General features: G+C 48.0%; 2 protein-coding genes across 5 annotated transcripts; both read left to right on the top strand.

Moving 5' to 3' along the window:
* Nucleotides 1-6: 6 nt before the first annotated feature.
* LOC123114232 (protein SPIRAL1-like 1) lies at nt 7-2,876 on the top strand. The gene is made up of 3 exons (XM_044535627.1): nt 7-266; nt 1,693-1,835; nt 2,601-2,876. The coding sequence occupies exons 1-3, from the start codon at nt 50-52 to the stop codon at nt 2,613-2,615; spliced, it is 375 nt and encodes a 124-aa protein (XP_044391562.1). The 5' UTR covers nt 7-49; the 3' UTR covers nt 2,616-2,876.
* Nucleotides 2,877-3,729: 853 nt separating this feature from the next.
* On the top strand, nt 3,730-8,247 carry LOC123114233 (phospholipase D delta). Of its 4 annotated transcripts, none has more exons than XM_044535631.1 (10): nt 3,730-4,862; nt 5,031-5,147; nt 5,432-5,626; nt 5,748-6,008; nt 6,101-6,169; nt 6,281-6,428; nt 6,572-6,714; nt 7,036-7,197; nt 7,314-7,514; nt 7,611-8,247. In XM_044535631.1, exons 1-10 carry the CDS (start codon nt 3,924-3,926, stop codon nt 7,914-7,916), a joined length of 2,541 nt encoding a protein of 846 aa, XP_044391566.1. In that variant the 5' UTR covers nt 3,730-3,923; the 3' UTR covers nt 7,917-8,247. The 4 variants fall into 4 exon arrangements, with proteins under 4 accessions (XP_044391566.1, XP_044391564.1, XP_044391563.1 ...); XM_044535630.1 differs by having other exon boundaries at nt 3,732-4,862; nt 6,566-6,714; XM_044535629.1 differs by having other exon boundaries at nt 6,101-6,428.
* Nucleotides 8,248-10,967: the final 2,720 nt, after the last annotated feature.

Here is a 10,967-nt window from a genome sequence, read left to right on the forward strand (position 1 = left end):
CGAGAAACCCTCGTCCCTTCCTCCCCTCTCCTCCCTCGTCCCTCCTCCCATGGCGGAGTCGCCCGAGAACGCCGCCGCGGCGCCCGCCGCTCCTCCCGCCCCCGCCCCGGCCCCGGCGCCGGCGCCGAAGCCGTCCCCGCCCGCCAGGTCCGGGATCCCGCCGCGGTACGACCTCGACGCCAAGTGGGACGCCTGCCTCGACCTCTCCATCCGCCGCGTCGCCTACTCCTCCCTCGCCGGCGCCTTCGGGGGCCTCATCCTCTTCCGTAAGCTCCGCACCTCCGCCTCCCCCTTCCCCTCGCTGCATCGCCAGATCTGTTCGCCGCGCCTCCCATGTGTATCTCTTGATCTAGGGTTGCGCGGAAATGATGCCCGTGCTCCATCTCGATCGGCCTAATCTGATGCGGGATTCCCTAGCCGCGTAGGTTGGGCGCGCTCCTCCCAGCGGTGCTCTGCTTCGGGGCGGCGTAGATTGGTTGTTCTCTATGCGATCCGAACGCCAAATTCAACGGGATTGACTTTCTCTAGTCGATTTGCGTCCAGGGCTGCGAGATTCCGACGAGCATAACCGAAAATGTTCCATTTGCTGCATGTATGTATTCTGTAGAGGCCAGAGTATCGTTTTCAATCGGTTCGATCAACCGGTGTAGGAAGAGCAAGACGTGCTTTAATTGCTGCCTCGGCTATGTGATGGCTTTGATTGGTAGGCAGGAAAACTTTGGTGTGAGTGATGCTTTCCTTGTGGAGCTATCATCATTTCCCTGTGGCTGGTAATGTAGAGATGGTAATGTAGAGAATGAATGGTCTAACTCGGATTGTGCTCTGTGGAGGACTTGAATACTGAACCGTCCTTCAAAATTACAGCGCGTTTCCTGTTAGTGCCCAATCATAACCTGTCCTAGATAGTTATACCACTTAGGCCATAGATCTGCACAATGCTCATTTTTAGAGTAACATGTAAGATGCATATGATATGTTTTTATATGATCAATGGTGAGCTGGCGGGACCTACTGATTCCTGAGTTCGGTCTTGATGCTGTTCATTCCAAGTGTTAAGCAGGAATTGATAGGGCTGTGATATGATTTTTGTTGATCTTTGCCAATGTGAATTTGTAAAATGTTGGTTTTGCTTAATTTTTATCATCATCAAACTCACTATACCTTACTTCTGTTCTAACGGTGGCGCAAGCCGCTTACACCATATAGGCTGCAGTATGCAGAGTCCTAAGTCAGTTTCATTCTCGAACTTTAGGGACTTGTCCATTGATGTCTATGTGATGCTTGTTATCAGCTAATCTCAAACTGTTTCCTTGTATCCTATTCTGTTGAATAACTTGGAGTCCTTTTATTCGTATCCAGAATGAGTTTGATTTCAGAAATTCTATAAAGCGTAAACAATGCAACATGTTACTGTGTATCTGATGTTGGTTAGGGAACTACTAAAAAAGTTCTTTGACTATGTGGATTGTCTGTTTTCCACCTGATAATCCATAATTATGAGTTTTCCCAGCAATTATTCATGCATTTTTCTTGAGTGTTCTCAAATTTGATAATCTTATTTACTTGCAAATTATTCAGAGTTGGCATATGCCGAAAGAAACACTTTGAGAAGAACTCAAATTTACACTTCGTGAAGTAACTGTAGCTAAATCTATGGTCTAATGCATGTTTGACTTGTGTTATTTTATACAGGTAGCCCAACAACCCGCTGGGCATCAGTTGCACTTGGAGCTGGTGTGGGGATAGGGGCTGCGTTCACTGAATGCTCATACATATTCAATGGTTCTCCTCCAAAGTGGTCGGCCAATGCTTCGACTGTTGCTGCTCATTCTGAAGTAACTGCTTTCTCACTTTGTCCTTATTGTACTGTTAGTTTGTTGGTTAAAATTTATGTTCAGCATGTCCATATGGTTGATACCAAATTGCCAAATATGGTGTTCATTTTTTATTTCTCCTTGTTGTAAATATATCATCATTATGATAGTTTACGCTAGGGTTACCTGATCATTCTGTTTTTGAAACATATTTTTTAGTTTTGATAGTCTGCCAAGTACATACATCTTCTTGTTTATGGCTTCCAACACTTTGGGACTAAACTTAAGGAACATAGCAGGTTCGTATGTTGAAAACATTGTAGGAAGAATGTATATATATTCTAATACAAATCAATTAGTTAGTGTATATTAAGTCACTTATTTATGGACAGCTTCCTAACCCTCCAACTGTTGGCAATTGCAAACTTATTGTCATGCCAGCACTGATTTGAACATAACCTCCAAATGCAGTCTGGTTGAAAGTAATTTATTAACTTCCATGCTTGTCTGGTCTATTAGCTTTCGCTGAGTCGGTGCTTGCATTTCTTCTCTATCAGTAAACTTATCAAAAACTCATTGAGATGCTCCCATGTTCTCTTGTTTATGGGTTAGTTTATTTTCATCTGCATGTAGGTAAGAAAGGTTATTGCTAGGTGGCACTGCTGCTTTTTCAACATAGCTGTTAATGGTTCTCATGATGTTTGGATATTGCTGTAGTGGATTGCTCTGTGAAATGAAACAGTACATGCTTATATTGATGTTGTTCTCTCCTTTCTTTTTGACCAGGGGGGAGACAATTAAAACAGTGTCGGGCGGGATGAGTAGCCCAATCTTGGCGGAGTTTTGGAGCGTTTGTTGATTGAACCTAGCTGTTTGGTGTCTGATGATATCGCCACTTGTCATAGTATGTCCTGAAAGTTAGCGTGTGCCCCCTCGTGAATTTTCTTCACACATTACGCGGAAACCATTCGTGACTGCGGTCTGATGATATGACCCTATGGCTCCGTAAGTTGGGTCTGTCGTGAGGTTTTATGTCTGGCAATAAATTTTTGGTCATGTGAACTTGTTGTGTAATGCTCTGGCGCTGTTACTATACGTTATACTTGCGATCTTGGTGGTGGTTTGGTTGTACCAACGCCTGTTTGATTTGAGTAGGTCGGTTTACAACAACAACAACAACAACAAAGCCTTTAGTCCAAAACAAGTTGGGGTAGGCTAGAGGTGGAACCCATAAGATCATGCACCCCTGTCCATAGCTAGCTTTTTGTCGATACTCCAATCCTTCAGGTCTCTCTTAACGGACTCCTCCTATGTCAAATTCGGTCGACCCCGTCCTCTCTTAACATTCTCCGCACGCTTTAGCCGTGGAGCTTCTGGAGGCCTGCGCTGAATATGCCCAAACCATCTCAAACGATGTGCCTTTTTAGAAAAAAGACAGTGTCTTCCAAATTTCCAATGGCTGGAATCGTAAGAATCAAATCGTGGATAGGTCGGCAGGCTGGACACTGGTGTTATTGTCCGCTCATAATTCCGTACAATTTTTTGGCAGCGAATTCTTATGACAATGAAACAAAAACAAGCGACATTATACGTGTGCTTTGTGAAGTTCTTGATTTGATGGCTACTTAATGGGCTTGCGCTCAAAGGACACACACAGGGTTTTGCAAACAAAAAGGGGAAATCATTGTCACTTTTTCCTATTGTGCAAAAAAAAAAAGATTTTACACGAGAGCAATAGAGGTTGGGGTCCACTTCTTACGAATTTCTTGCAGTGAATTCCCACGTCAGGTTGGGTTAATCCCCACATGAAACGGATGGTGGGAGGGAAGATTGCTGCGGACGAAAGCACGCGACAATGTACATGTGCTCCGTGTTTTATTTAGTATACAGACTGATGAAAGCAAAGTGCGTACAGCCAGATCAACATGGCAGGCGATGTCGACGGTTCATTCGCCGCCCCGACGGAGCCACCCATGGCGTGGATGAGCCACCTTTCCGAGCAGTCGCACCCCACCCACCGGCGACTGCACCAAGTTGGTCCACCAACCTCCCACCCGACACCAAACGATGGACGGCAGCAAGCTAGCTAGCTAGCTAGATCGCTGTCCGATGGGCTCTGCCGCCGGAGCCGAGGCGCCGGTGCACCTGCACGGCGACCTGGAGGTGTGGATCGCGGAGGCCAGGCGCCTTCCCAACATGGACATCACGTCGGAGCGGATGCGGAGCTGCTTCACCGCCTGCGTCGGCGCCAGCGGCGAGGGCGGGTCCAGGGGCGGCGGCAGCACCGGCAGCCGGACCAAGAAGAAGAAGCGGGTCATCACGAGCGCCAGCTACGCCTACGTGTCCGTGTGCCTGGCGGGCGCCACGGTGGCGCAGACCCGGGTGATCCCCAACTCCGGCGGGCCCCGGTGGGACGAGCGCTTCCGCGTCGAGGTCGCGCACGCCGCCGCCACCCTCGACCTCCACGTCAAGGACAACCACGTCTTCGGCGCCCGCCTCATCGGCGTCGCCTCCGTGCCCGCCCGCCGCCTCGCCGCCGGCTCCCTCGTCCACGGCTGGTTCCCCGTCACCCACCACGCCCACCACCACCACGCCAGCACCTCCGCCGAGCTGCGCTTCTCCCTGCGCTACACCCCGGTGGCCCAGCAGCAGCAGCACGGCGGCAGCACCCCGCTGTGCGCCGCCGTGCCCAACGCCTACTTCCCGCTCCGGCGGGGCGGCCGCGTCACGCTCTACCAGGACGCGCACGTCGCCGACGGGCAGCTGCCCGGCATCGAGCTCGACGGCGGCGCGACGTACAAGCACGGCCGGTGCTGGGAGGACATCTCCCGCGCCGTCGCCGACGCGCACCACCTCGTCTACGTCGTCGGCTGGTCCATCCACCACCCCGTCCGGCTCGTCCGGGAGCCCGCCGCCGGCGCCGGCAACACCACCGGCAGCGCCAAGACGCTCGGGGAGCTCCTCAAGGGCAAGGTCCACGAGGGCGTCCGCGTGGTCATGCTCATCTGGGACGACAAGACCTCCCACGACAGGTTCCTCCTCAAAACGGTATGTATACATCTGCATTTGCTCTTCATCATTCAGTTCAGAAAGCCATTATTTTCTCCATTTCTTGGCAAAAAGCTGCGGCGCATCCATGGAGAAATCTGTTTCTAAAGCTGAATTGAAAGTGAATGAAGAATGGTCTGACGGCAATAAGATCTAGGCTGGATGCAGGACGGCGTGATGCACACCCACGACGAGGAGACGAGGAGATTCTTCAGGCACTCGGGCGTCCACTGCGTGCTGGTTCCCCGCTACGGCAGCAGCAAGCTCAGCATCTTCAAGCAGCACGTACGTACGTGCGTGAGGATCTCTATCTATTCTAATGTGCTGCTAAAATCAAATTGATATGCTAGCTTACTTCACAATGGTTCAATGGTACTCCCTCCGTACCCAAATACTTGTCTTTCTAGGCATTTCAAATGGACTCAATATACGGATGTATGTAGACATATTTTAAAGTGTAGATTCACTCATTTTGCACCGTATGTAGTCACTTGTTGAAATCTCTAGAAAGACAAGTATTTAGGAACGGAGGGAGTATATAATTAGCTCGCCTGCGTTTTTCTTTCCAGGTTGTGGGGACTCTGTTTACGCACCATCAGAAATGCGTGATTGTCGATTCGCAGGCCGCGGGAAACAACCGCAAGATCACCGCATTTCTCGGCGGTCTGGACCTGTGTGACGGCAGATATGATACGCCTGACCATAGGCTTTTCAATGACCTTGACACCGTTTTTCATAAGGATTTTCACAACCCTACCTTCCCTGTAAGTTCCTCTTCCTCTGCTTCATACTCCTTAGTTCTCGTCCACAGTATGAACTGATATTCTCTCTTACAAATGAATTTGAACATTAGAGCATATTTTATTTTGTTCTTCTGATTTGCAGGTCAATTCTTATGGACCCAGACAGCCATGGCATGACTTACACTGCAAAGTCGAGGGCCCTGCCGCCTACGATATACTGACAAACTTCGAACAACGATGGCGCAAAGCTACGAAATGGAGAGTCAACCTTAAAAAGGTTATTATTTGGCATTACGACACGTTGATCAAGATTAAACGGATGCCCTGGATTGTTTCCCCTTCTACCGATGAGGCGAATGCGTGCGTTTGTGACGAACAGGACCCAGAAAATTGGCATGTACAGGTATATATGACTTCAACTTTTATCGAATAAATACACTACTTGAACGTCAAAGATGCTAGTACTAGATTTTCTTATTTACTCTGGTGTTGTAGATTTTCAGGTCAATTGATTCAGGATCTGTGAGGGGATTTCCTAAACTTGTCCAGGAGGCACAGTCACAGGTTATGTTGAATAACGAATCATTTCTGTGCGCAATGATACCATCAAAAACTGTGTTCATTTACACACTTTTTTCGATAACCGTTGTGGATGTTTTCCCATTTCTTCTTCAGAATCTAGTTTGTGCCAAGAATCTGAAAATTGACAGGAGCATACACAGCGCCTACGTGAAAGCCATCAGGTGTGCACAATATTTCATATACATCGAGAACCAGTATTTCATTGGGTCTTCATTCTGCTGGCATTCACACAAAAACACAGGTACACAATCAAATAGAAACGATTTGCTCACAGCCTCTTCTTGATTTAACTGCAAGTCTGCAACCGAAGCGTAATCTGTTAATCCTGGAGACCGAGTATAGACATACACACTCTCTTTTTACGGTCGTAATTCTTAGGTGCAGATAATTTAATCCCCGTTGAGCTGGCCCTGAAGATTGCGAGCAAGATCAAAGCGAAGCAGCGATTTGCGGTCTACGTTGTTATCCCAATGTGGCCTGAAGGAATCCCAACGACAGCAGCAGTGCAGCAGATCCTCTTTTGGCAGGTTTGCTCCCAACTATTATCCATAGTTATTCTCATTTTTTCCTTGGAGCAACGTCCATAGGTGTTCTTATATGACCATTAACTCACAAAACCGACGAAATCATGGACCGGAAGCAAGAGAATATATCCTCAGAGGAAAAAGAGAACATATGGCAATGGTTTGAAAACACCAAGTTTCATCATTTTTTTGGATGGAGGAATTTCAACATTTAAACATTTGTATTGAAGAGATCATCTAAATAAGTTGTGAGGGTACATGCTCTCAGGATACTATCGTGCGAATCATTTCCTTATATTTGATATGATGAGGATTTTTCCAAAGGGGCAAACCATGTCTATGATGTACAAGATCATAGCAGACGCTCTCGAGAGCCAGGGTCTCGTCGACTCCCACCCTCAAGACTATCTGAACTTCTACTGCCTCGGGAGACGCGAGCTCGCCGCCACTCCGGAGGCGAGCTTATGCAACGACAACTCTGCTCTGGTACTGCACATCATCCATTTCTCCTCTCTGCTTCCATTAATCACATGCATTACGAATGTTGCATTGGAATTCGGTGACATTCATTGAAGGTCATGTTGGCTGTTGCGAATCACCAGGGCATGGCGCAGAAGCACCGGCGGTTCATGATCTACGTGCACTCCAAAGGGATGGTGGTGGACGACGAGTACGTGGTGATCGGGTCGGCCAACATCAACCAGAGGTCCATGGAAGGGTCCAGGGACACGGAGATCGCCATGGGCGCGTACCAGCCGCACCACACCTCGGCCGGAGACCGCGGCGGCCCTCCTCGCGGACAGGTAGGAGCAAGTTGATCCAAACATGGAAGCCATGGATGGAACATGCACGGCGGATGACAAGAATCTATCGTGTCTACTGTGTTATGTGTGCTGCAGGTGTACGGGTACAGGATGTCGCTGTGGGCGGAGCACCTCGGCGGCAGGGCGGAGGAGTGGTTCCGGCGGCCGGAGTCGGAGGAGTGCGTGCGCCGGGTGAACGCGGCGGCGGAGGAGAACTGGCGGGCGTACGTGTCGCCGGACGACACGGCGGCAGAGACGCCGAGGGGCCACCTGATGCGGTACCCCGTGAAGGTGGACAGGGACGGCGGCGTCGGGCCACTGCCGGGCCACGAGTGCTTCCCGGACGTCGGCGGCAAGGTCCTCGGCGCGCAGTCATCGCTGCCCGATGCTCTGACCACGTAATTAAGCTGAACACGTGCAATCCTTTGCAGTTGGCTCTAATCCAGCCTAGCCTACCATGCAATACGCCGTTGTTCGCGGAGAACACGTGCAATAGCCGCCCTACTTGCCCTACGGGGAGCTTCGCCCCGTGTTGTTGATTGAATTTGGCCGTTGTTTCATGTTTGATGCGGCCACATGTTATAGTATCATCCAGTGAAAAATTGGGTGCTATACCAAAGTAGCGTCGGTCTTAAAATCTGCTATTAGCGAGATATTGTACAATGATTCATATAGTGAGCATTCTCGGCACGCTATTTTTATGCTATATTAGTGATGCTGTTTTTTCAAGTGATATTACCTCGAAGCTAGCATGTGCCCCTCTCGTGATATTCTTTGATACAATTGCGCGGAAACCATTTCTGACAACCTACGGCTGCACATTGCAGTCTGCAGGAAATGGCGTTCCACTCGGGCAAAAAAGCTGGCGTTTACGGGGCTTTTTAGTGGAAGAAATGGCGGGCGTTAGGGCTCAGTTTTCTGCCCTGTGCAGCCCAATTGGAGTTAGGGTGGACCCAGCTGGGCTTCCTCACCTGAGCCTGGGCCGGAATTAACAAGGCCTGGGCTCCAGCAGCCCAGGAGGAGGGCACGGATGTGAAGAGCGTATCTATGGATCGTTCACATCTCTCCAAAAAAAAAATCTATGGATCGTTCACGTCAAACGGCGGCATCCCTCCGGTCCGGAGTCCTCCGCCTTGCTTCCACAAGACCCAGGCCCTTCTTCTTCCACAATCGACTCCGGATTCCATCCGCCGCGCCACCGCAGAGTAGAGGATCTCTTCCGAGCTACGTACGAGGGAGGGAGCTAACGCCGGCGTGCCGTTTTGTTGCTGTTACCGGCGTTGGGTTTAACAATCGAGCATCCTGCGACGCCTCATCAGATTGATGATCTCCATCTCCATGGAGGCGAATAGCGATGAAACCGGCAGTTCCCAAAGCCAAGTAAGTCCCCTTAGTCCACCTCCCACCTTCTCTTCAGATAATATATAGTTTTGCTCCATGGAGGGTTTACACGCTGGATGGAGCATTGTTCTTTTTGTATAACTTATTATGTATGTTGCAGCAAATGGAGGAACAAGATAGGCTCAGCTCGCTGACCGATGATGCTTTACTGTCTATCTTGAAACGAGTCGGTCCACGTACGGCTGCAAGAACAAGTGCGCTCACTACGTGGTGGACTCATCTGCCTTGGCTGCTGCCAGAGCTCAGCATCGACGTCAAGGACTTCCTATCTGCCCCACACCTAGAACCTATCAAGGCCAAGGATATGGAGGAAGCTATGGCGTCTCTAACAAAGGCCACCAGAAGTTTCTTGGTAAACGACATAGAGAATTTTCAATCTCAAGTTTGCACCTTAAGCTCTACTTTATCAACACTTTCTTGTGCGAAGTCGGCCTACTCGTAGGCGGCACAATCAACATTGGTTTGTTGAAAGACTTAGATCTCGCCATTCTTGATGAGACATATAATTTGGAATGCAGTAAAGAAGATATGTTGCAGCGAGCACAAGAAATATATGTTCTTTTCACTGCCTACCCTAGTGTGCTCCGCTGCCTCACAAAGATCTCTCTACAAAATGTAGCCTTTGACAAAATTGGACATGCACCATATCCTGTTTGATTGCTGCAAGCAACTGAAGCACCTAAGCCTCACTCAGTGTGATATTGGTGATACGTCTCCCTTTAAGATTGATGCACCAAACTCAAAACTATGTGTTCTAGAGCTCACCGAGTGTGGTTTTGTGAAACTTGAGGTAGCATGCCTTCTGAAATTGTAGAAGTTCAATTTGGATACTTGGTTTTTTTAACTATATGCCACTGGCCTTTGGTTTTGTCCCGTCTCTTGGAGAATTAGAACTTGCATATGGTGCAATATGTTCGGAAGATCAATTTAAATTAAGTGAGCTTATACATGGAACCACATGCATACATACTCTCACATTGGATTTTGAAGGAGAAAATGTAAGTTGTAGTTTTTTTTTGGGAAGTGGTCATATTTTTGTTTTCATTAGTTAGTTATCACAGCTATCAGAGTTCAGAGCTAGATGTGTTTATTCATGACATTGATTAAGCATAGCTTGAATATCTTTGATAGCCTCATTTATGTGCTTGCAAATTATCCAATCTTGATTGTTTATTTTCTGACCAGCTTTGGATGCAACCTGAAATGAAGCAACTCTGCACAGCTTTCAACAAGCTAAGGAAGTTGTTTGTGCGTGGTATTTTTGTTGAATTTGACATTTTATGGACGATGGCCTTTCTTGCAGCGGCACCATCTATCGAGATGTTACATATTGAGGTGACGTAGTTGTAAATTATGTTGCCTTTTGTTTGGTTCTCCACATATAGAGGCTTCTGTTTTTGACAAATTTAGTTTAAAGTTGTTATACATTATCCAGCTACTCCCTCCGTTCCAAAATAGATGACCCAATTTTGTACTAACTTTGTATTAAAGTTAGTATAAAGCTGAGTCATCTATTTTGGAACGGAGGGAGTACATGTGTTTCCGTTTTTCATCCAAATAGGTATGGGAACATGTATGCGATATGGATGAAGTTAGTGAGGATTTCAGACGATGAAACAACTTTGAAAGAAGGACTCCTCAGTGGGAGATGGACTTCGACCACACCAAGAATTTGATTTTGAAAGAGCTAGTATTCGTTGGCTTTAGGTCACTAGAACAGCAATTTACATTCATAAGATCTGTGCTCCAGCGATCTCCCAACTTGTGTAAGATAGTCCTGAAAGGAGATGAGGAATGTAACATATGTGCTGCTCATGGTGCGGTGCCTTCGAAATTTCCCAAGAAGGATGAACAAGAAATGGTCATGAGGCGAATTAGAGATGGCATATTCTCGCCCCAAATAATTTTTGATGAATATTCTGGAAGGATGCGAAGAATGTGACTCATGGTGCGCTGCCTGTGAAACTCCATGAGAAGGATAAGGAAGAAATGGTCATCAGCCACAAATGAGACATGCCGTATTCTTGCCTTTATTTTAATCTATAGTGTACG

Source organism: Triticum aestivum, chromosome 5B (assembly GCF_018294505.1).
Source record: "Triticum aestivum cultivar Chinese Spring chromosome 5B, IWGSC CS RefSeq v2.1, whole genome shotgun sequence".
In the NCBI taxonomy this organism is placed as follows: Eukaryota; Viridiplantae; Streptophyta; class Magnoliopsida; order Poales; family Poaceae; genus Triticum; species Triticum aestivum.